Below are 26,156 nucleotides of genomic sequence, written 5' to 3'. Positions count from 1 at the left end.
ATTTTAATAACCAACAAATATTTAAGTAGTGAAGTTTTTATTACTGGACAACTACTTGAATGGAATGTGATGGAGGAAATTAAAATCTAAATCTTGGAGGTAGGCTAAATGATCTTTATGGTCTCTTCTAATTCTGAGATTCTATCTAGGAAAAGAAGAATTTCGAAGAATTCTTTGATCTACAAATAAAAAGGCCAATGATTTGTCTGGAACTCTGATCTTGGTCAAATATGCATTTAAATATTTTTTCAAAAAGAACATTTGGGATTTAAATAAGCACATCAAAAAAGCAAAAAAAAATGTTGTCTCTTCTGCCCACACACCAATTTGAACAAGAAAAAAACAAATAAGATGAAATACATTATTTGGGTAAAATAAAAACCATATAATTTTAAGTTTCAGCTGTTTGGTAAATACTACTTATAAGGAGTTACTTGAATTCAAATCACTGTTAAGTTTCTTCAGACAAAAAGTCACTATAGTTCTTTGCACACAGTAGACATCATGTGTGTGCATGAGTGTATCCCTTCAGCTAAGTGAAGTCAATTTCTATTTCAAATCTGGTAAGTATAACAAGAAAAGTATATGAAGTAAAACTTTCTGAATAATATAAATATACTTTAGTGGCCCTAAGTTATAAATGGTTCATGATTCACTTGGAAAAGAGAATGGCAAAATAAAATAAACCTTTGCAAAAAAAAGAGGCTAAATTTTATATTTTTCAAAGTACAATGACTTTAAGGAAATCATATGGATTTAGAATTTAAGCTTAGGCTACCAACTATCAACACCAAGAATATCATAAGTTATTCTGAACTTACACAAATCCCAGGAATTATTTTCTAAGAATCTAAGATGAAGATTTTGTGTGTTTCCAAGCTTATAAGTGTGCAAAATTCACGTTGAAACACTTTCTGTTGGAATGATCATATAGATGTTCCCCAAAATGATTTGATCAAAATCTTTTGAGTCAATATCCCTATCCCACTAGCACCAAGGATAAAATACTGCTTAGTGAAATGCATTTGGAATTAAATCATTTTTTAGTAAATGACACAGTTAATTTAATATTCACTAAGATCCTGATTATAAAACATATTTACAGATACAGTAAGAGTTATGATTGATTTATTTTTAATTTTTTATTGAATGGTTTTTTTAAACAGAATCGCAGTAAAGAATGTATACTTGTATTCCAGCTATTTTGGACAAGATTTATAAAACCACCTTTTATCACAATCTTATCAAATATTCTTTTGCATACTAAACAAGGGTATACTCCCCTTTCTCTTAAAAAAATAACATATAAAATAAATTTGAACTCTGGCAGAATCAGTGACTCAGGTGAATCACAAGAGAAAAGAATGTGTGCTGTAGGAACTGCCAAAAACAGCAGACCAGAAATTAGGCCTCAATTCCTGAATTTTATGGTGCTCTCACTTGCAAATCACTAAAACCCTTTAAACATAATAGCCTGAGCGAAACTCCTTTTACAACCATTCAGCAAATACCTGTTCATTCAAGAAATATGTAACTACTCTGTGTTTTGCCTGAAAGCAGACCCGGGATTCTGATTCTGTCTGCTGGGGCTGCCACGATGGCCAGAGCGACAGCACAGCCTTGGTCTGAAATAATAATAATGAAAATAATCAGACCCTTCTTTTAGATTTATATGTGTCAATTATATTCATTTTTAGAGATTTATCTAAAAACACTAGTCAGAGAAATCACCCAAATAATATGTGTATGGCCCTATTAAGAAAGCTGAAATCTGTCAAGTGGAAAAGGCTCTTTCTTGAGAAAGACTAAAATTCCTGCTCCTCAAACTCTAACACCTCATACACAGAAGACTAGCATTAAATGATGAGGCTTTCAAAATCATTTATAATTTGTGAACTGTCTTCCCTCTGCATTCATGAAAAATCCATGTTTTGAACTTCAGTTAAATAATAACTTGAGATCCTAAAATACCTCAGCTTCCCTACTTTTAAACTAGATTCATTTCATAGAACAAAGTATTTCTCCCATTTTTAAATAATACACACTTCAGTTGATATTTTTTAAAGCAGTAAAATAGTTGATAGTTTTGTTTATAAAGCTTGCTGTACCTTATAATTCTTAAAAAAAAAAAAAAAACTAAACCAAAGTTTCTCAGACCCAACAGAATATACTATATAAACATGGAGGGCATGAGCCGAATGGGTCCATCTCCAGGTGGTACAAACTGTTGTAAATTACTGTCTCTATCCTTCCTCTAATCATGTTACTGTCTACATCTGTATATGTGGTTTCACATTTAATATGCACCAGCACCCTATTAGATTCTTAGAGTAGGACCCTGAGAATAAGTCCTTTAAGAAATCACATATTATTTATAGTACCAGTTTGAAGTTTTAAACAAGTTTTAAAAGTGTCTAATTTTACGAAGGCAGATAGAAACAAAAGACTTCCCACAAATACTTATCACCATGTAAAGAAGAATATATCCTTGACATTGAGGTGCCCATCTAGTTTCAGCATTTGTACCTAAGGATTTTTTAAACATATGAAAAGCTCCTAATTTTGAAAAGATAAATTTATAAAAATGTTGAATGCTATTATTGATAGGGTTCAAGTCCAGGCATAGCCTATGAAGTGATCTTGCTACAATAATTGTAACTAGTGTGCTCTGCGATTTAGATAATCCATGGACTCTGTACAGATTTCTGTTAGCCGTAAGTACAGTTGGCATTATCTCCATGAATCCAGAGGCAAATCTGGGCGTACTTCAGGGGAGTGATGCGCACAGCCACATTGTAGTCCTTCTGAACACCGTGGACATCCACCCATTGATGGCCTGAATAGACTGCAATGATTTTGCGCTTCCAGTTCTTTTTATCTGGCTCTTTCAGACGTAGATAGACCCCAGAACCAGTGGAGCCCGATTCAGCATCACAATATTGATAGAGCAGATCACTGGATTCATCGGACACACTACAAAACCGGTAGACTAACTGGTCAGCCCTATCATGATCAAATCCTGAGAAGTGGATCATTCCCCCAGGCAGCTTCTTGATGGTTGGACTGATTCCTAGTTCCATGTATTTCTTTTTGTGAGCGCGCTTCAACTCCAGAAGAGCATAGTCATAGTCCAAGGCAGCATCCCCCTTCCCTCCTCTAGCCCAGCCTTTGGGGATGTGGGTATTCTTAACCCGGGTCCACTGGAAGGAGGGCCTCCCCTCAGCGACTCTCTGACCCCGACCAGATTCCTTTCTTCTTCTTCCACCCTTGGCTCTCTCCAGATTGCCTTTGGCACCCTCTCGCTGGTCACCACCATTCACTTCTCTCCTGCTCCTCTTAGAACCCCTACGTTTCTTGCCACCACCCTTATTTCTCATCTTCAACAGCCCTACCCTTAGCTTTTTACTCCCTTTGATATAGTCCTTTCCATCATGCACACAGTGGGCAGCTGTTAGAACGTGGCTGGGGGAAATGAGAATGCCACTGCAGCCCGTGGACAGCTTCACAGCTGTATTGAAAGGGAAATTGGTTAAGAACTTTTTGTCCAAGATGCTGAACCTGCTGTCTGTGCCATAGACCTGTCTCTTTCTCCTAACAGATACTCCTTTCATGCTGATATTTTGAGTTGGCTCAAGGACCACATCTTGAATTTTCACTCTGGTCAAGGTTCGGGTGCCATTCTCAAAGACGGTCTCATAGGAAAGAGAATCTTCCAGATCAGAAAGGCTGGGAGCTGGGAGTTCTTTCTGGCATTCAATGCCACACACTCTGTTGAGCACCATCTTAGCATCTGCCTCAAAGGTGGGGCTGGTGAGATGGAAAGTCCTGTCACTGACAACCCTGGGTATTTTTCTCAAGTGCCACATAAAATCCTGTTCCATTTCAGATCCATCAATGAGGGTCCACCCGAGGGTGAAAAACATCCAACAAAATAGCATATTTTCCATTTTGTTCTCCTTTTTCTCCTTTGTCCTTAAAAATATAAAAACAAAGAGAGGCTTTATAATGTTCCCCTTTTAAGTATATTACTTATCCCTTTCATTTAGAAATGTACCATCACCACAAATAGGAGTCCTTATTTGCACTGTACTTAGATTTTACTGAGATTAGATAAACACCTTGCTCAGTAGGCTCACAGACTTCCAAAATGAGTAAATTGTATTTCACCCAACCTTCCTTCCACCAGCCCTACCCCACCATCCCCCACCCCCACCTGCCATATCTGCCTCTACTTCCCCAGACACCCCAACACATGGGAGGGTAAGATGGAGTGGAGAACTGGGGTTCTCTATTGCCTGAGGATTCCTTCCTACGTCTCCTACAACCTTATTTCCAGGTGATTTAGAAAAAAGCCACAGATGTCCCGTACTTTCCCCTACACTTAGCTTTTTAAGAGCAGGGATCATAAATTCCTCATTCCCAGAGTATATATAAATGCCTAGTACAGAGCGCAGAATATGTTCATTATAATACAGTGAATTTCCTTAAACCATGGTTTGCAGACCTGGCTGACCGATGGTGCAATGTACCATGCACTTTTCTTAAAACCAAGTTGTGCCTGGAACTACCACCTAAGCAAAGCAACATATAAAAATGCCTCACAGTAGAACTTTACCATGTATTAAAATTAGCTGTAAGAATTTAAGATCGTGGTTCTGAATTTGCCACTTGGGGAAATATGATCATGATTAAATATAGTCCCCTTTCATCATTAGTCTCATCATCTAAGAGCAGTGCTTTTGTTAAATATTTTTTAAGTTGCCAATGTTTGATAAATTATATAATACCTCTTCTATTTACATCTTCTTGCCTTTTTTCCTGCTTCTCTAGGCTCACTGGCATGTAAATCTGTTTCGTAGAATCGATATTTATCAGTTTTTGCTTTGTGTGGGTAGGCGACAGTGGTAACATTCTTTAGAGCAGCAATTTTGAACTTCCAGGTCGCTACTGTTTGTGAGCTATGCTCCAAGTCATTTTTGACCAATAGCTAAAATATCAAGGCTTACCATATGCTATTCATTTTATAGAAAGCTGGGACAATTCAAGGTCAGATTATTCCTACAGTACCATTACTCTTAATGTTTTCTGATAAGGTTGCTTTTTGTTTGGGGATTTTTTGGGGGGGTTTGGCATGGAAAAAAAGCTAATGAGAAATGTTAGAAATGGCCCACAACCCATGGCACACTTGCAAGATCCTATGCACTGTCATGAAAAGCAAAAGTTATTTCTGAGGCAGAGTTGAATATGGGCATCTTTTGACATAAGAGAGTTCATCTGGCCATATACAAGTAGAGAAGTTTGTTAACACACTAATAGCATTCTTTTGATAAAACAAGAACATATACTACATGAACCACTTTACTGTTTAAACATGATGTATTCATTGAAACATGACATAATTAATTTGTATCATCATATATTTGGACATATTAAGCAAATTTAGAATAATCTTTTTTTTTTAGATTTTATTTATTTATTAATGAGAGATACAGAGAGAGAGAGAGAGAGAGGCAGAGACACAGGCAGAGGGAGAAGCAGGCTCCATGCAGGGAGCCTGATGTGGGACTCGATCCCGGGTCTCCAGGATCAGGCCCCGAGCTGAAGGCGGTGCTAAACCATTGAGCCACCTGGGCTGCCCTAGAATATCTTTACCATGATTTGGCATCAACAAAATTACAAAGAAGTTTTGCAATTTCCTTTTTTTTTTTTAAATTTACTGATACTTGAAGGTGGAGCAATGGTGATTCTGATTAATATTAGACTGTCTTATTTGCTAAATAGCTTGTAATTTGTTTTATTTTGGAGACAGGGCACTCTTCTGTACAGAGTGATGGATATCATCAAAAAATCAATAAAGAACCTAATTCAGAAAAAGATCCACACTCATGTCACAATATTTTCTAATCATCACCATGACAAATGTCACTTTATACAAAGCAATAATTATATTGGTAATGATTTTGTTGAGCTAGTTAGTATTTTGTTTTGTCATCTCCTCTGCAATTTTCACAATGAACTATTTTGTCAGTTTTATTTAACTGAATTAGAGTGAAAAAGACTAAAAACTCAGTAACTATTGAGGCCTTTAAATCATGTTTAAGTGGGTAGTTCTCAAGATGAAAAATTATGTCTTTGCCTAAAATAAAGCTAAAATCATAGTTATTTGCTGCCTCTTAGCCTAACAACAAAGCAAAATGGATTATTTTTTAATGTATGTGTATTTGATGTATGTATCTACTTGATTCTTAGCAAAATTTCAATCAAGAAAAATTTTTAGTGTAGGCAACAAAATTTAAAAAAATCAATTTTATTAATTTAGTTCTTTATGACAACAGCTATCCATTGTGAACTTAATATAAGAATACACTACAGGGCACCTGGGTGGCTTAATCAGCTAAGCATCTGCCTTTGGGTGAGGCCATAATCTCAGGGTCCTGGGATCAGGCCCTACTTCAGGCTCCCTGCTCAATGGAGAGTCTGCTTCTCCCTCTCCCTCTCCTTCCCCCTTGCACTCTCTCCCTCTCTCTTTCTCTTTCAAATAAAGAAATAAAATAAAGAAGAAGAAGAATACACCAAAGAGGGGTGCCTGGGTCGCTCAGTCGGTTGGGTGACCGGCTTTTCATTTTGGCTTGTGTTGTGATCTCAGGGTCCTGGTATTGAGTTCTGCAATGGGCTCACCACTCAGTGGGGAGTCTGCTTCTGTCCTTCTCCCTCTCCCTTTGCCCCTCCCCCCACTCTTACACACGCTCTCTCTCTCAAATGAATAAGTAAATCTTAGAAAAATATATACACCAAAGACTGAAAGTCAGCCAAATATCCACGGTGAGAAATACAAAAAACACACTGTACATGTTAAGACTTCATACTAATGATCCGTGGAGTAATAAATGTGTGAAAGGCATTCCTAGGCAAAACGGAGGATATCTAAATCACGGTACTGTGATATCGTTTCCCCAGTTACGTTTTTTTTTTTCTCACTACTATTTAATTTAGCCTTACAATAAGACTACTTAGGGATTAGAAAGGCAGAATGCAAATATTATATGGTAATGATCTTTTGCTACACAAATCATTGAACATGAATCTCAAATATAGAAATTCCCTTACTCTTTACCAATAATACATGTACTCAGTGCCATAATTCTCTAGGCAGACTTTTAAGAAAGCCCCGTGTAATGATTAATTTTATTTGTCAACTTGACTAGGCCAAAGAGTACCCAGATATTTGGCCAAACACTATTCTGAGTGCATCTATGAGGGTGTTTCTGGAAGATAATAGCATTGGAATTGGTAGATTGACTAATGCCAGCTTCCCTCTTGAATGTGAGTGAGCCTCATCTAATCGGTGGAAGGCCTACATAGAATGAAAAGCTGACCCTACTGTGAGGAAGAGGAAAGTCCTCCTGCCTGCTTTGAGCTGGGACATTGGTTTTTATTTTCCTGCCTTTGGACTCAAAATAGGAACAACTCAAAATAATGTTATTAATTAACAAAAGTCCATACTTGTATGGCAAAATAACTCTACCATATTTAAGGATGTCAGGACTGCAGTCCTAGACCTGGCAGCAGTGTCAGCATCACCCGGGATCTTGTTTAAAATGCTAATTCTCAGGGCCCAACCCAGAGCTACTTCCCAAAACTCTCCATAATGGCAGGGAAGGGGATGGGCGGTGGGATTCCCAGCTATCCGTGTTTTGACTATAGCCCTCCAGGTAATTCAGATACTCAGTACAGTTTGAGAACCACTGCCATAGTAAAGGCCCTGGGGCAGCATCTTGAGCCATAGCCAGTTTATCCAGGGATGATTGCTTAACCAAGTTCCAAATGAGCTCTGCTTCATCTTTGGGTACAAATTTATTCTAAGTTTTGCTCTTTTACTGTGTTAGCAACTGCTAATATCAAATGGTTCAGCTATTAATAAAGAAAAAACATACTTTTATATAAGTTAATAACACATCTGAAAAGACTCAAATTCAGTAGGCTGGGGGGAAGGGGGAGAATGAGCAAAATGGGTGAGGCGGAGTGGGAGCTATAGGCTTCCAGTCATGGTTAAGTCATGGGAATAAAAGGGACAGATGAGGAAATTCAGTCAATGGTATTATAACTGCGCTGTAGGGTGACCCACCGTAGTGACACGCCTGGTGAGCACAGACAATATAACCTACAGAATTGTCAAATCACTATGTTACATGCCTGGAACTAATGTAACATCGCATGTCAACTATACTTCAATTTAAAAAATTCAGTAGGCTTGCATGTAATGGTTCCAACATCTGATGCTACAAATTATGCAAGAGCATGGAGTTGCCAGCCCTGTCTGGGGCCCTTTGAGGGAGCTCTGTTGCTCTGTTACAGTGTACCACAGGAAAAACTATGCCCACATCTATCCTTGGGCATGGGAAGGGCAGAGCCTTATAATATGACCTCAGAATCACAGTAATAAGAGGACATGAATTTAGTTAGCCTAATTTGGCCTGTAATTTAAAATTGGACAAATGTTTAAGGATACTTCTTTTGGAAAAATCTAAGTTTGCCTTGTGGTAAAATGTCAGTGTAAGGTAAATGATAGCTCTTACCGATAGAGCAATCCATGGTTCAGTGGACACATCTACATGTGCCCATCATCCAAAAAGCACCAACTCATTGATCTAAAGAGACACAGTCCCAATTGGCGGGGCAGCCATAGTATTTTGAAAGCTTTAATGTCCCATGTCTTCCTTCATCCTCCTCCTTTTTCCTGTTTTCTGTCATAATTGTGACCTTCACTGTCACTTTCCAGATGCCTTGGATTTGGGGCTTCAAATTCCAATTTTGGTTAACAAAAGTGAGGTTATGGGTCTCCGCCATGAGTCAGTATACACACAGTTGATTATAGGTTGGATCATGAGGACAAATGGAGTAGAAAGAAATTAGGGAGGAAGCAAGAATCAGGATTTGTAGAATTCATCTACGAATTACCAATGGAGCAGACTTACTCCACATTTGTACTTGGTCTATATTAATAGAAATAACCACACAAAACTACAAGAGATAACTTACTATTCCTCTGTTTGTTCATGCTTTCTTAGAGGTGTGATTGCTGATAGTATTTAGAATATTGGACCATCTGTACCAGTGTTGTGGTTATGGGTATTGGCCGAGGAGTTAAGAACACTTGGACTAAGTCTCCTCTTTACCACTTACTGGGTGCATGAATTTGGACAATTAAGTTTGCTTTCAGCGTCCTCATCCGCAAAGTGGGGAAAATAGTAATCTCTAACCTAGAACAAAACCGTGGGGATTAAGTAAAATGATATAGCCAGATAATTATCTCTGAGCCCAGAGCATAGTAAGCAGTCAATAATAGGTCCTTTTATAATTATTATTATACTTTAATGGGTGAATTAATATCACTTTAAAATAGTTTATTACTTAAGTCAAAGCTATAGCACTTAGTTTTCTAAAACTAAACAAATATTTTTATTTCAGGATAGTTTTAGACACACTCGCAAACTCCCCTTTTCTTTGTTTTGAGATTTTTTTGCTCAAGAACAGCTACATTTTAGAGACTTCCCAATGAATGCTTTCCTAATTACTCACGTCTGTGAATATCTGTGGCTTTGAAATATATTTTTCTCAGAGCTTTTAAACTTAAGTGTGATGAAACATTACCCAGCCACAGAACACTTGAATTGCATTTCCTGTGTCTTATTTATAGCCTGGATCTACATTAGGAATTCTAGAACTGCATCAGGCCTTCAGCCTAAAAAGAAACAGAGTCAATGTCAAAATAATTATTTCAAGGGAGTGGTTTACAGTGAAATAAAAATCTACATTTTCGAGTGAGTCTATTCTAGAATGTGTAGAACTTTACTATGGCACAACATAATTATATTCTAAGACTCAATGCCTCTTCTGTTTTGGGTTTTTTTTTTACCCCAAGAACTGTATAGTTAAGCTTAAGTAGGACAGGTGGACTAATGAAAGATTAGATGACTACTCACTATACTAAATATTTCAAATGAATTATTTTTCCTTTATATGAAAATAAGAATGCTGACTTACCATAAATATCATGATGTACACCTTAAATATGCATCGTTTATTTTGTCAATTATACTTCAATAAAGCCAGAGAAAAAAAGAAAAGAATTTGCAGGGAAGGAGTTGCTCTCCCTCACCAGGTATTGATTTGTACTTACTCAGGCCTGTCTCTGCATCTGGTCCCTTGCTCTGTACAATTAGGTACTTGTCCAAATTCGTGTGTATACTGCGCTCCCATAGAACATAATTTTACATGAACCTGTCAAAGATTTTGTAGGGGTGGTGTGGGTCAGGGACTGCTCACATCAATGACCTTGGAGAGCCAACACCTACTTCTACCTAATGTGTATGCTATGACACAGAAACTATTGCATAGCCACTTTTAATAACACGCCTGTGTTTTATTTAGCCTTTTATGTTTCCAGCCATCTGCCCCTCCCGACAACTCCCACACGCACACACTACATACATGCAGAAACACGCACGGCCGCCTTCGCTCCTGCTCCACTTTCATCTTCCCCCCGCCCGCTAAAGATTGACACACAACAGGTAGACACCGGGGCCTGGCCCAGATACTCTCCATCCTGCAGGCAGGAGTGCTGGTTTAGGCAAACAGCCACAGCGGGAGAGGAGGAGCATTAGCAGGGAGAGTAAGCAGGTGTGCAACTGGCATCACATGCATTCAGTTGCAGAGGTCACTTGCAGGAGCTTTAATAGTCACCCTTACACAGGGGGCGCTGATGCAGGGGAGAATGGGTATTTTGCAAAGTCTAATTCCTGGCCCTTTGAGGCCCTCACCTAAGGTCAATCACTGACTGGAGCGCTGCCTAGAGACAGCGGTTCGGTTACCCTGTGTCTGGAAGCACGGTGAGGAGAAAGCAGCAGTGTCAGTGATTATAACAGAAGGCGTTTCAGAAAAAAAAAAAAAAAAAAGAAGGCGTTTCAGTGATGACGGAGGCAGTGGGCTTTGCGGGCATATGATCTCATGAGGGTTACTAACCTCTCCCAGCAGGATTTCTAACACTGGTTAAACACAAATAGTATTTTAGAGTATTTCTGAGAGAAACGAATATGCTGTATCTTAGGGCACAGCAAGCACCCACAAATGACAGCAATCATTATTAATATCAAACAAAAGGAATCAAAACATAGGTAGATATTTAGAAGCGATCTCAAACATCTCTAACGGCCATGCACCTCATTGTGGCAAGCCCAATAACGGCTCCCGAAGAAAGCCCCATCTGAATCTCCAGCACCTGCGAATATGTTCTTTCCAGGGTAAGGGAGACTGCACGTGTGCTTTAGTGAATTCTTACATGAGGAGATTAGCTGGGATTATCCAGGTGAGGCCCATGCATTCACTGGTGTCCTTATATGAAGGAGGGTCATTGTAGGCGGCCTCTAGAGTCTGCAGAGGGCAAGGAAACAAATTCTCTCCTTGAATTCCCAGAAGGAATGCAATCCCGCGTACCCTCTTGACACTTCTGGATTCCAGAACTGTGAGATAACATGTTGTTTTAAATCTCTACGCTTTTGATCATTTTTACAGCAGCAGCCGCAGATACATTAAGAGCCTAGTTTTTACAACTGTCTGCCCTGGATGTTTAGAAAGGCAGAACAGTAGGGAGTGACATAAAGTGGAAAAGAAAGTTTGGTTCAGACACTTTGACATAAAGGAAGATTTTCATTTTAAGGAAAATTAAACAGTCATGCAGTTTTCCAACTAAAAAGAGAAGATCATGTTAAAACCTTTTGGTGGCGGGGAGCAATATTGCCAGAGACAAGAACTAGAACGGGGTAGATAAATTTGTTTATTCAACAAACACATACTGAGTTCTATGGTATGCACCATTTCAGAGTTTCTTTCCTTAAGAACTTCTGCTGATAGGGGCATCTGGGTGGCTCAGTCGGTTAAGCATCTGCCTTTGGCTCAGGTCAGGATCCCGCCGTCCTGGAATCAAGCCTGTAATCCAGCTCCCTGCTCTGCGGGGAGTCTGCTTCTCCCTCTCCCTCTGCCCCTCTCCCCTCTGCTCGTTCTCTCCCTCTCCCTCTCTCTCTCCTCTTTCTTCCTCTCACTTTCTCTCCTTCAAATAAACAAATAAAATCTCTAAAAATATAAATTAAATTAAGAAAGAACCTCTGTGATAATCCTCTCAACCTGCGGAGCTGGAGTGGAACACGTCTAACATACCTCTCAGCTCTAAAGTCTTAGACTAAGGGATGCTTGGGTGGCTCTGGGGTCAAATGTCTGCCTTCAGCTCAGGGCATGATCCTAGGGTCCTAGGATTGAGTCCCGCACTGGGCTCCCCGCAAGGAGCTGGCTTCTCCTTCTACCTATGTCTCTGCCTCTCTGTGTGTGCTCTCATGAATAAATAGAATGTTTAAAAAAATTTTAAATCTGGGCAGCCCCAGTGGCTCAGCGGTTTAGCGCTGCCTTCAGCCGAGGGTGGGATCCTGGAGTCCTGGGATTGAGTCCCACATCGGGCTCCCTGCATGGAGCCTGCTTCTCCCTCTGCCTGTGTCTCTGCCTCTCTTTCTCTCTCTGTGTGTCTCAGGAATAAATAAATAAAATCTTTTTAAAAATTTTAAGTCTCAGACTAAGCCACAAATGAGAAAACACAAGTAACTTACCCATCAGTGATCCTCAAGAAGCTTAAAAGCACTGATCGCTGGAGCAACCTGCCTGCTGTCTGTACTGCCACCACTAGATGGCAGGGCTGGCCTGCTGATAGCAAATCTAAAGTCTTGCGTTTAAATTGTTTACATTCCTTGAGCTATGATACAGAATTTATTTTTAAAGCATAAAAGATTCAACAGGGGGATACATCCAACTGGCTAATAATATACTAAATGGTCGTTACATATGGAATTTATCACATTTAGAAAGCCCATCTACGGGCTACAAAGCCTATCCTGATGAACTGAGGGCTGATGATGCTGTCTACAGCCAGACAATTTTCTGGCAGGTGGGTTTTCCAAAAACCATTGTAGTGCCAACACACTTCCACTCTGACCTACAGCACTGCTAAATAGTCCCCGAAATGTGCTGCAAGGCCTTTCAACACAAAGGAAAATCTTCAACTTGCCAAATACTCCCCATATGTTTATCAAATACTTTATAATCCATTACCAGAGGATAAGCTGTCCACTGACTCAATGCTGAAAAGAAACGGCAAGAAAGTTCATTGTCAATGTGCCAATTTCTTTTCAAAATACCATACCATAGCACTATTTTCAAGTTTAGTTTCAGGAATGGAGACAAAGTAATGTCTGCTTTAAAAATTTGGCAGTACTTGAGGGTAGGAAGATGGTAAAGTTACACAGTTGATTATTTTACAGTAACCCACAACTTCTGTTTCTCATCACAATAAAAAATAAAACCCCCTTTGTTTTTTAGCTCTTTTTCCAGGGCATGGACATTTCAATTTATGCAGTGGATATGCTGTGTGTAAATCAACTTTGGGGTGAAAGCCCCAAGGGAACCTTGTGCTGGCTCTCTCATCCACTGAGATAGGAAGCGCGCAGCATATGGCTCCTGACTTATTTTATATCTTGCAAGTTGGCCTTTCAGAGCCAAGAATATATATGAATGTATTAGGCTGGCTACTCTGCAGGCTTTAAAGCATCTGAGGATCACAATGTTGTTGGCCAATTGTGTATCAGTTTAACTTATTTGAAGCTTTTGGGGGAAAAAATGGGGTTAAGTGAAGTTATAACTTTTCTCCCACTAATTTGTGCTGGTTCCCAACCTCTCATCTCAGATTTCTCATCTGCAAAGTTAACTCAACGCCAGCTGAGGTGGCTTCAGCCTCCAGAATTCCAAGTCTGATTCTATTGTTAAAATGCAATATGCTGGCCTTGGATATTTGAGCACTGGGCAGAGAAAGATAAATAATTTACTTGATAGGGTATATTAACTCACATTAGCTATTGTTTATCTTAACATATAATGTGCACAACCTATGTGCCAAGCACTAAGCTAAACAATCTCACATTTAAAAACATGAAAAAGGGAACTCTGGGTGGCTCAGTGGTTGAGCGTCTGCCTTTAGCTCAGGGCATGATCCTGGAGTCCCGGGATCAAGTCCCACGTCAGGCTCCCTGCATGGAGCCTGCTTCTCCCTCTGCCTATGTCTCTGCCTCTCTCTGTGTGTGTCTCTCATGAATAAATAAATAAAATCTTTAAAAAAAAACACGAAAAAGATTCTTAAGAATGTACAGGTTGAGTTGTCTGCAAGAAAATGTGGGCAGAGTATCCATGCTCAACCTCCTCTCACACTAAAAGGGTTCCTCTAATATTTCCTAATATAAATGAAATTCCATATACTTGGCCACTACTTTCAAGCCTCGATGTCTTATTTGGCTGGAACTTGAACATTCTCTCTTCTAAATTATAAACCAGATTCTAAGCATAGCATAATTCTCCAGGATTACAGAACTTTTATAATCCGCTGTAGAGAGGAGTGTATGGGGATAAAATGAGAATTAATTTTAGAAGTGAGCAGTGTTAATAAAAGGGGAGGAAATACTGAGATAGGACAAGCAGCTTCTTTTCAAATCAGTGACAGTGTAAAAAGGTCAAAGGAAGCTGGTGGGAGTGTTTCTACTTTTCAAAACACTTTTTTATTGTGGAAAATTTCCCAACTGCACGAAAGTAGAGGGAAAAGTTAAAAAGAAAAAAAAAAAAGTAGAGAAAATAATACAACCCCATGTGCCCATCACCCAGCTTCAACAATGACCAATACTTGGCCAATCTTGCTTTGTCTATCTACCTCTACCCCGCCCCCGCCCCTGCCTTTTTTGGGGAGATTTTTAAAGCAAGTCCAAGACTTTTCCATTTCATGTCACCTTCTCATTTTAAAAATGTTCTTCACTGCTCCTTTTGCTGACCTGTGCAGCCAAGTTGATGAAAGACAGACAGACAAAAAAGTCTGAGACAGACAATTGTTCCTAGGTTTCATAGTAACCCTGCCAACGAGGCTTTCCACCGGAGTAGACTTTCCAAGAACGTTTTTAACACCTCTTTCAGATGGCATCTGTTAATAATCATAAAAATCAAGAGGGTCCCCTCTGGTACTGCTGAAGTAGAAAGAATTCCATTTATAGTCCAATGCAAACACTGTTACCGTTCACATTAAACTGCGCCGAGGCGGGCACACACACTGGCCTCCTGGGAGAGTGGTTTCTTTGAGGTCTCCAAGTGCTAAGTTGGGCCCTACCTTTGGAGCCCTGCAGAGCAGCTCTCCTGGGCGGGTCTGCCTTTCTCGGGGAAACTTCCAGATTCTTGGGTCTTGCCCTGTCCGGGGTGGGGGGGGGGGGGGGCGGTGCTGCGTCCTTACCTGCGAAGCCTGTTGGGTGCTCGGGCGCTGCCCAGCCGGGATCCAAGGCCCCCCAGGCGGTGCCGGCGCGGGCGGGGCGGCCGGGCTGCAGCCACGAGCCTCGCGGACCCGCAGCACCGCCGGCAGCTCGTGGCGGAGACTGCGGAGGAGGCCGGAGCCGAGCTGCGCGCCGCGGGGGAGATGGGAGGGGAAAGGGGGCGATGACGCCGGGCGGACGGGGGGGGGCGAAGGAGGGAAGGAGGGGGCTCGCGGAGAGGGAGGGCGAAGGAACCCGGACGCCCGCCCGGGAGGGGCGGCGTGGGGGATGGGGGTCCTCGGACGTGCGGAGCAGACCTCACGCCCCAGCATCTCTGTCCCCAGGGGGAAACAACGAAGCACGGGGAGCAGTCCCCGAGTCGATTCACAGGGGATGTGCGTCCCCGCGACAGCGTGCATCCTCGGAGGAGGCTTGAGAGCTGCGGAGGAAGGGTGACGGGAGCCTGTGGGGCTGTTCACTGGGTGCCCCCACCCCCAGTCTAGACCCCAGCCGTCTAGAAGAACCAGGGCTGTTTCCCCAACCCCATCCCAAGCTGTCTCTGTCGGGCATCTCGCTTCCAGGGACGGACCCCCACCCCCGGGCCCATCCGACCAGAGCCCACGCGCGGGGCGCGGGCTGCCTCTGGGCCCAGGTCCCGCGGGCGCCCACGGGTCCCCCCAGCATCCTGGGCCGCCGCCAGGGGGAGAGCGTCGCTTTCCGTCCGCCCCAAGGCTACTTGGCCTTTTCTGTGCGAGCTCCTGATGCTCGCCCCCCTCTGTCCCACCAGCACGCTACCCTCCCTTGTCCTTTCTCTCTCTCGCCCCTTCGGAGTAGCGGCTTCGTGCAGATCACTGATGCAGCGTCCCCTGAGCTGCTACCGGGCGGCAGGTGTGCGGCAAGATGCACCCGTAACAAGTACAAAAACTGGGTCCTGGACCTCGAAGAAGGGAGGTCAAATGAAGTGCACGGGTGTTGATAACACAAGGTCTTCGCATATTCCAGAACACTTGGCTCATTATGGCTCATTATGCGTTTCTCAAGTTTCTATGGTTTCTTTTTTTTTTTTTTTAACAAAAGGCGAACAGAATATACATATAATTTTGTTTGCTGGTTTTTTCACTTAGCATTTTTGTATATATGCACTTACGCATATAATGAAACTCTATTAATAATTTTTATCTGGTATAAAATAATTCTTTCTGAAGCTCTCTGTCTCATTGTTTAGGTCATAATCTTCATAGGCATCTTTGAATCCTCGCCCTCTGCCACAGAACCTGGGATATGATAGGTGTTGATTATGTATTCAACTAAGCAAGTTTGCCAGTGAAACGGAGTGTGGTGTAGCCCTAAAGAAAGCCTAGAACTCAGAGTGGAAAGTCCTCTCCGACACTAAGTATCTGTGTGCTGGGCCTTATTTTCTTCAGCTATAATCAAGAAGATTGAGCTGGGGGTCCCTGAGGTCTGCGGTCTGCGCTTCTCATTAGGGGATTCTAACACTGCATAAACCCAAGAGGATTGACTGCAGGCCCAGGTCTGATTCCTTGAATTCAGTCATCATCCCAGGTAAAACTGACTCCAAGTGCTCTCCAAAAGTCCTCTTTTCCACAACCCGCCCCCCGCCCCCCCGCCCCAGGTTACTGAGATACAGTTGACATATGTAGGTTTAAGGCATGCAGTGTGATGGTTTGTTACACACATACATTGCAAAATATTTACCACCATAAGGTTAGTTAACACATCCTTTACTCCACCTCATTGTCATTTTTAAATTGTTATGGTGAGAACATTAAAGCTTTATTCTCATAGTAACATTCAAAATTACAATATTGTTAACTATAGTCACTGTGCTGTCCACTAGATCCCTAAAATTTATCCATTTTTTAAAAATTTTTTTAAAGATTTTATTTATTTATGATAGACATAGAGAGAGACAGAGACAGAGACACAGGCAGAGGGAGAGGCAGGCTCCATGCCAGGAGCCCGACGTGGGACTCAATCCCGGGGATCCAGAATCGCGCCCTGGGCCAAAGACAGACGCTAAACCACTGAGCCACCCAGGGATCCCCACTTATCCATTTTATAACTGAAGGCTTGTACCCTTTGACCAACATCTCCCCATATTCCCCCAACCTTTGGCAACTACGCCATTCATTCTACTCTGTTTCTATGAATTCGATGTTTTTAGATTCTGATGCCCTCAAGTCTACCCATGTTGTCTCAAATGGCAGGATTTCTTGTTTACAGCTGAATAATAGTCCATTAAATATGTAAGCATATACAATTTTTATGTATATTTATATATACATAAAACCTTTTCTTTATCCATTCATCTGTCAAAGGACACTTGGGTTGCTTCCATGCCTTGGCTACTGGGAATAATGCTGCAATGAATATGAGTGTGCAGATAATCTCTTTTAAATAGACCTAGAGCAGAATCACTGGATCATATGGTAGCTCCATTTTTAATTTTTTGAGGACTTCCATACTGTTTTCCAGAGTAACTGCACTAATTTGCCTTCCTACCATCAATGAACTAGGATTCCCTATTCTCCATATCGTCCCCAGTATTAGTTATCTTGTTTCTTTTTGATAACAGCCATTCTAATGGGTGTGAGATGATATTTATTTCATGTGGTTTTGATTGCGTTCCCCTGATAATTAGTGATACTGAATTCATTTTCACATACATTTTCTATCTCTTTGTGAAAATGTCCTTTCAAGTCCACTACCTATTTTTCAATCAAATTATTTGGGGTATTTTGCTATTGGATTGAATGAGCTCCTTATACATTTTGGATGTTAACCCCTTATCAAATACATGGCATGCAAATATTTTCTCCCATTCAATAGATTGCCTTTTTTCCCTAAGATTTTATTTATTTATTTGAGAGAGAGATAGGGATAGCAAGAGAGAGCACAAGCCAGGGGCAGGGAGAGGGAGAAGTGGGTACCCTGCTGAGCAAGGATCCCACCCCATGCCAGACTGGATCCCAGGACACTGGGATCATGACCTGAGCAGAAGGCAGAAGACACTTAACCCACTGAGCCACCCAGATGTCCCAATTGGTTGCCTTTTCATTCTGCTAATATCTCCCTTTTATCTGTAATATCTCCCTTTTCTGCTGTGCAGAAACATTTAGTTGGATGTTGTTCTACTTATTATTTTTGGTTTTATTGCTAGTACTTTTGGTGTCAAATCTGAAAAATGTTAAGGAGCATTTTGCCTGTGTTTTCTTCTAGGATTTTTATGGTTTCAAAGTTTACTTTTAAGCCCTGACCCCCTTTTAATTTAATTTTTGTGTGTGATGTAAGATAAGGGATATCCAGTTTTCCTAACACCATTGCTTGAAAAGACCATTCTTTCTTGAGTATTCTTGGCTTCCTTGTTAAATACTAATTGACTGTATAAATTTATTTATTTATTTATTTATTTATTTATTTATTTGCTCTCGATTCTGTTCCATTGGTAATTATATCTGTTTTTATGCTAGTACCATACTGTTTTGATTACTATAGCTTTGTATTATAGTTTGAAATCAGGAAGTGTGATATCTCCAGCCCTGTTCTTCCAGACTACTTTGGCTATTTGCTTTGGTTAGATTTTGGTGGTTTTTGTTTTTTTGTGGTTTCATAAGAATTTTAGGATTTTGTTTCTATTTCTGTGAGAAATGGCCTTGAAAACATCATATGAACTACATTGAATCTATAGATGCCTTTAGGTACTATGGACATTTTAACAATATTAACTTCTCTGATCCATGAACACAAGATATCATCTCATTTATTTTTATCTTCGTTTTCTTTCCTCAATGTTTTATAGTTTTTGGTGTATAGATATTTAACCTGATTGGTTACATTTATACCTAAGTATTTTATTGTTTTTGTTATTGTAAATGGAATTATTTTGTTTTCAGATACTTTGTTAGTCTTTAGAAATGCAACTGATTCGTGTATGTTGTTTTTTTATTCATTTGTTTCAAGTTTTTATTTAAGTTCTAGTTAACATATAGGGTATATTGGTTTCAGGAGTAGAATTTTTTTTTTAATTTTTATTTACTTATGATAGTCACACACAGAGAGAGAGGGGCAGAGACACAGGCAGAGGGAGGAGCAGGCTCCATGCACCGGGAGCCGGACGTGGGATTCGATCCCGGGTCTCCAGGATCGTGCCCTGGGCCAAAGGCAGGCGCCAAAGCGCTGCGCCACCCAGGGATCCCTCAGGAGTAGAATTTAGTGATTCATCACAAGTGCCCTCCTTAATCCCCATCACCCATCTTGTCCATCCCTTACCCACCTCCCATCCATCAATCCTTAGTTTGCTCTCTATTGTACTTTGTGTATCCTGAAACTTCACTGACTTGCTCTATTAGGTCTAATAGTTTTTTGGTGGAGTCTTTAGGGTTTTTTATATACAAAATTATGTCATTAGCACACAGAGACCATTTTACTTCTTCCTTTCTGATTTAGGTGCTTTTATAATTTTTTTTCTTGCTTAATTGCTCAGTCTGAAATGTCCAGTAATATGATGAATAGTGTGGTGAGAGTAGACATCCTTGTCTTGTTTCTGATCTTAGAGGGAAAATTTTCTACCATTGAGTATGATGTCAGCTATGGGCCTGTCATATATGACCTTTTATTATATTGAGGTGTATTCATTCTATAAGCAATTTTTAAAGAATTTTTATCAGGAAAGAATGTTGAATTTTGGTAAATGCTTTTTCTGCATCTACTGAAAAGATCATTTGATTTTTGTCTTTCATTCTATTAATGTGGTATATCACACATTTATTGATATGCATATATTGAACCATCCTTGCCTTCTCAGGATAAATCCCACTTGAATATGGTGTATGATCCTTTTACTGTGATGTTGAAGGGTGCCTGGATGGCTCAACTGGCTCAACTTGATTTCAGCTCAGGTCATGATCTTCGGATCATGGGATCAAGTCCTCAGTAGGGCTCTGGGTTCATCAGGGAGTCTACTTGGGATTCTCTCTCTCCCTCTCCATTTAACCCTCTCCCTCCTATTTCTCTAAAATGAATGAATAAAATCTTTTTTAAAAAAAACAATGTGATGTTGAATTCAGTTTGCTAGTTGTTGTTTTTCTTCTAGAAGTTTTTCATGTATATTCATTAGAGATCATCATCTGTAGTTTTCCTATAGTATCCTTGTCTGGCTTTGGTATGGGGTGATGTTAGCCTTGGAAAACAAATTTGAGAGTATTCCCTCTCTTCAGTGGTTTTGAAGAGTTTGAGAAGAATTTACATTAATTCTTTTTTCACATGTTTGGTAAAATTTACCTATGAACCCATCTGGTCCTAGGTTTCTTTTGTTAGGAAGATTTTAATTACTGATTCAGTCTTCTTACTTGTTATTTGTTTGTTCAGATTTTCTATTTCCTCATGATTCAGATTTGGTAAGCTGTATTTTCTAGGGATTTATCATTTCTTCTAGGTTGCCCACTTTGTTAGCATATAACCATTTATAGTAGTCTCCTATGATCTTTTGTATTTCTGTGGTATCAGTTGTAATATCTCCCTTTTCATTTCTGATTTTGTTCTCTCTCTCTCTCTCTCTCTCTCTCTCTCATAAGTCTAGCTAAAAGTTTGTGAGTTTTATTACCACCTAAGAAAACCAACTCAAAATGTTGTTGACCTTTTCTATTTTTTTGTATTCTATATTTCATTTGTTTCTACTATGATCTTTGCTATTTCTCTGATCTTTGCTATTTCCTTTTTTCTACTAACATTAGGCTAAGCTTCTTCTTGTTTTTATAGTTCCATGAGGTGTAAAGTTAGATTGTTTGAGATATTTCTTTTTTCTTAATGTAGGCATTTATTGCTATTAGCATTCCTCTTAGCACTGATTTTGCTGTATCCCATAGGTTTGGGTATGTTATGTTTCCATTCTCATTTGCTTTAATATATTTTATTTCCCTTTTAATTTCATCTGTGATCCATTTGTTGCTCAGGAGTGTGATGTTTAATTTCCACATATTTGTGAATTTTCCAGTTTTCCTCCTGTTACTGATTTTCAGTTTCATACCATTGTGGTCAGAAAACATACTTGATATGGTTTCAACCTTAAATTTGCTAAGACTTGTTTTGTAAGTAACATATGATCTATTCTAGAGAGTGTTCTGTGTGTGCCTAAGAATGTGTATTCAGCTGCTATTGAATGGAATGTTTTACATATGGCTGTTAGGTCCATTTTATCTAACATGTAGTTCTAACATGTAGTCTATTTTTCCACTTACTGATTTTATGTCTGGATGATTTGTGAATTGTTAAAAGTAAGGCAGAAGTTCCCAGCTCTTACTGTACTGTTTTCTATGACTTTCTTCAGATCTCTTAGTATTTTCTCAATATATTTAGGTAACCCTATGTTGGGTGCTTATATATTTACAATTGTTATATCCTCTTGATGTGTTGACCCCTTTCTCAGTACATAATGACCTTCTTTATTTCTTGCTACAGGTTTTGACTTGAAGTCTGTTTGTCTGATATGAGTGTAGCTACCCACACTATTTGGTTTCCATTTGGATGGAATATTTTTTTCCATCTCTTCACTTTGTGCCTATGTGTGCCTTTGAAGCTGAACTGAGTCTCTTGTAGGCAGTATGTAGTTGGGTCTTGTTTTTTTATGTATTCAGCCACTAGAGGTCTTTGGATTGGAGCATTTAAATCCATTTACTTTTTTTTAATATTTTATTTATTTATTCATGAGACACACACACACACACACACACACACACACAGAGCGGCAGAGACAGACGCAGAGGGAGAAGCAGGCTCCATGCAGGGAGCCCAATGTGGGACTCGATCCCAGGACTCCAGGATCACACCCTGAGCCGAAGGCAGCTGCTAAACCGCTGAGCCACCCAGGGATCCCCTAAATCTATTTACATTTAAAGTAATTATTAGTAGGTAAGGACTTACCATTGCCATCTTGTTCATTGTTTTCTGGCTATTTTGTAGTTTCTTGTTGCTTTTATTCCTCTTGCTGTCTTCTTTTGTGTTGAATTTTCTGTAGTGGGTATACTTTGATTCCCTTCTTCTTATTTTTTATGTATCTACTATAGGTTTTCATTTGTGATTACTCGAAGACTTACCTGAAACATCTTGTAAACATAACAGTCATTTTTAAGCTGATAACAACTTAACTTCAATCACATACAAAAACCCTACTCTTTTATCACCCCCCACCACTTTTTAAGTTTTTGAGATGACATTTACATCTTTTCTTCATTGATCTATTTTGCAGTTTATTTTATTGAATTCATAGAGCACATTCCTTCACGAAAAATTTAAAAACCTAGAGTTGTACAGGCATGCTTTGTGAGACAAACCAGTGAGATGAAGCCTGCTCAGACGAAACCGTCTGAGCAGATGGCAGCCCACACCACAGCCCACATGACAATGTTTTTATTCAATATGAACAGCAACAATGGTAATAGGATGAGACTATAAATGCACTGAAACTTTCTGGGAGTCCTGGCTAGGCTGTGACCAATCTATCATTTTCTGACCAGCCGGGTAAACAACAGAACTCATCTGCTAATGCCAAAAATTTTAAAGCTCTTAATCCAGTTAGAAATGACTATAACTGAGGACCTTATCTCTACTTAGCTGCTTCCTCAATTCAGAGTTGTCTAACAGGTTAATTTCAACATAAGAGAAAGTGTCATCTGGCTGCCTGTACCATGAACTTTGATGGTACAGCTTTGATGTGTTTTGTGCTCAGGCTGCTGGGCCTCCTGATTAGTTGTGTCCTTCTGTGTACCTTGGTCCTGAGCATTCTGAGACTCAGTCAGCTAAGGATAAAAGGGACCTACCAGCCAGTTGAGAGGCATGTTATTAACAAGATAATCCATCACAACATCTAAAGACTCCTTCATGTTCTGCAGCTGCCCCTTGTTGGAAGTGAACAGGCCATCAGACACTTCCTTAAAGGAGGCAGCATTGTGGAACACCCAGCAGATGTCACCAGCCATCACCCCCAGTGACTTGCCTGATCCTGGATGTTCTGCAGTAACCCTCAGATTTTGAACAGCAGGGTGTGGCGCATGGTCTGGAGCTGCTGAGTCAAGTTGCAGGCAATAGCAAGAGTGCATGACTCAATGTGCTCAGCACAGTGGGATTCGTCTGTATCATCATGGCCAACGCTTCTTTTCCACTCCACCTGGAGAGAGAGAACTTATCCTGAGCACCATGAATTTTCTGGTTGGCACTATGCACATCCTTCCTGGCAAATTCAATCAGATTAATAGTGGAATGGAGCTGAGAAATGATCTCTTGGCTTTTTTGCTTGGCTTCTTTAACCCAGCTGATAGCCTGCTGGTAGGCATGTGAGCAGAGCTTCATAGACAGGGATCCCAATCTAATATAATAACTTGGCTTCTGAACTGTATCAAACCCTTCAACTTTTTTTTTTTTTTGCTTCTTTTTCTAGTTTTTTTCTCAGTGAGAGGGAGGTTACTGGTCCACTAGCAACTCTGATTTGGTAAGTGCATTTTCCATTCCACTGCTCACCAGCTGCATCATCCGACAACCCAAGACTGTTTTAATGCTGCCATTGATCATAGACTTGGTCTTCTCCACACTGCCAGTCTTGTTCTTTGGTCTTGTCTATCACCTAAGTGATTGTGCTGGCCATGGAATCCTTGGCTCTAGTTACAGCATCTTTTGCCCTGGTCATAGCACCTCTGGCATTGGCAACAATCTGGTTTATTGGCTGATTCAGAATAGGCAGTTTCTTCTCAATCCTGTCTAGCCCCTAACAAGCAAGTATTTTGGCAACTGCAATTTGTGGTTCTAGCTTTTGAATGATGGGCAAAGCACTCGGTCACAGCCACGGAAGTGATGCTCTTCACACCCTTCCCTGCCATCACATACACAGACTTCACGCATGGATACTGATCCTTTGTACAGTGAGTCCCATGCAGTGTTCCACATTTACATGTTTTTACATTGTGTATCCATCCATAAACATAGTATGATAGCTATAGAAATTTTTATTACTTGTGTCCTCCAACCTTTATACTAGAATTAAGTAGTCAACACACCACTGATACTACAGTATTACAGTGTTCTGAATCTGACCACATATTTATTTTAACCAGTGTGTTAATTTCATATATTTTCATGTTTCTAGTTATCATCCTTTCAGCATTTCTTGTAAGGCAGGTCTAGTGGTAATGAACTGTCTCAGCTTTTGTTTGTTTGGGAAACTTTATCTTGCCTTCACTTCTGAAGGGCATCTTTGCTGAGTAAAGTATTCTCAATTGGCAGTTCCTTTCTTTTAATGCTTAGACTATGAACCCATTTCCTTATGGTCTGCAAAGTCTGTGCTGAAAAATCCACTGAGAGCTACGTATAGAGGTGTGTGGCAGCACCAGGTCCAAGGGGGCATTGCCTTAGGCCATTGCCTCAATGTCCACGGCATTGACAACTGCATGGTCCTGGGTGAGCACAACAGAGTGTCTGCTGAGGGAGCAAGAGATGTTTGAGTCCTCAGCAGCACCTCTAGGTCGAATAGCTAAGGACTAGGGCAAGCACTGGTAGTGGCCAGAACCTGTGGTATGCACAGCTCTGCTGTGGAGACAAGTGCAGGCGCCTGTATAGTGGCAGGGTCTGGTTTCAGAAATACCTACAGTGGTGAGGGCCAAGGCAGGTGACAAGAGCCAAGGCCCACTACTGATGTGCTGGCAGCTTCAGGGGCCCTAGCTATTGGCACTGACTACTATGGCTGCTGTGTCTTGCCATGGGCACACAGTGGTGGAGGCTGGCGATGGAGGTTGGCCTGGGGCATGCACATGTAAGCTGGAGGGGCAAGTGGCAGGGAAGCACGGTGATGCAGGCTTATGACAGAAGACAGGGCTTGATCAGAGCCCATAAGCTGCTGCAGAGATTCTGGCTGTTGGCATGCTTTCCCATGGCTGCAGTCTCTTCCCTGGGCACATGCACATCAGTGAAGGCCAGTGAGGGGCGTCAGGCTAGTGATATGCAAGTGCGCAGCTGGAGGAGCTAGCCTTGACCTGGCCCACAGTGGTAGAGGTCAGCCACTGGCGTCTAGGCCAATGTCCTGCACTCGTGCAGCTGCGGAGGCCTGCGCTGGCTGCTTGTGTGGTGCTTGGGCTCTGGCAGAGTTTGGGGGAGGGAACAGGGAGAGATTCAGGTGGCTGGTGTCAGCAAACATGAACACCTGTGAGATGAAAGCTGGTAAAATCGATGGAGGATCTGTGGCTTTGCGGGCCATTGTTTTGTTTCTCCTTTCCAGTGGCCAAAGCTGTTGGGTCTGTCCACAGAGCAGGTCACTGAAAGCCACGGTCACTCCCACTGCCTGATTGCTCCTGGCAAGCCCCTGCTATTTTGCCTTGTTTCTCACATCCCTCTCCATGTGTCTTAGCTTTGCCTGTCAGAGGGTGAAGTGAAACTGAAGTGGGACCTTCATGTACTACCCTGAAAGGCAGAGGAAGCTCTCTGCTCACCCTGTTCTTCCTTTCCCTGCGAGAGGAAGTCTTTTCTATTTATTTATTTATTTATTTATTTATTTATTTATTTATTTATTTTTAATTAATTAATTAATTTAAGAGAAGGAGAGAGAGATTGAGAGAGCAAGGGGAGGGGCAGAGGGAGAGAGTCCCCAAGAAGCCAAGAAGACTCCCTGCCATGAGATCATGACCTGAGCGGATACCAAGAGTGTCCCAGATGCCCCACCGCCCCACAGACTGAACCACCGAGGCGCCCCAGGGGGGACTTCTTTTCTAGCCTGGAAGT

The 26,156-nt window shown here is 40.9% G+C and overlaps 1 protein-coding gene and 1 pseudogene across 1 annotated transcript; both read right to left on the bottom strand.

Moving 5' to 3' along the window:
* Nucleotides 1–1,117: 1,117 nt before the first annotated feature.
* Nucleotides 1,118–15,996, bottom strand: PRSS35 (serine protease 35). The gene is made up of 2 exons (XM_072736120.1): nucleotides 15,362–15,996; nucleotides 1,118–3,972 (listed from the first exon to the last, which is right to left on the bottom strand). The coding sequence occupies exon 2, from the start codon at nucleotides 3,945–3,947 to the stop codon at nucleotides 2,709–2,711; it is 1,239 nt and encodes a 412-aa protein (XP_072592221.1). The 5' UTR covers nucleotides 3,948–3,972; nucleotides 15,362–15,996; the 3' UTR covers nucleotides 1,118–2,708.
* A 7,159-nt stretch (nucleotides 15,997–23,155) lies between these two features.
* Nucleotides 23,156–25,635, bottom strand: LOC112926428 (perilipin-2 pseudogene; annotated as a pseudogene).
* Between the last annotated feature and the right edge of the window lie 521 nt (nucleotides 25,636–26,156).

This window comes from Vulpes vulpes, chromosome 1 (assembly GCF_048418805.1).
Source record: "Vulpes vulpes isolate BD-2025 chromosome 1, VulVul3, whole genome shotgun sequence".
NCBI lineage: Eukaryota > Metazoa > Chordata > Mammalia > Carnivora > Canidae > Vulpes > Vulpes vulpes.
This window is presented reverse-complemented; position numbering and strand designations above follow the sequence as displayed.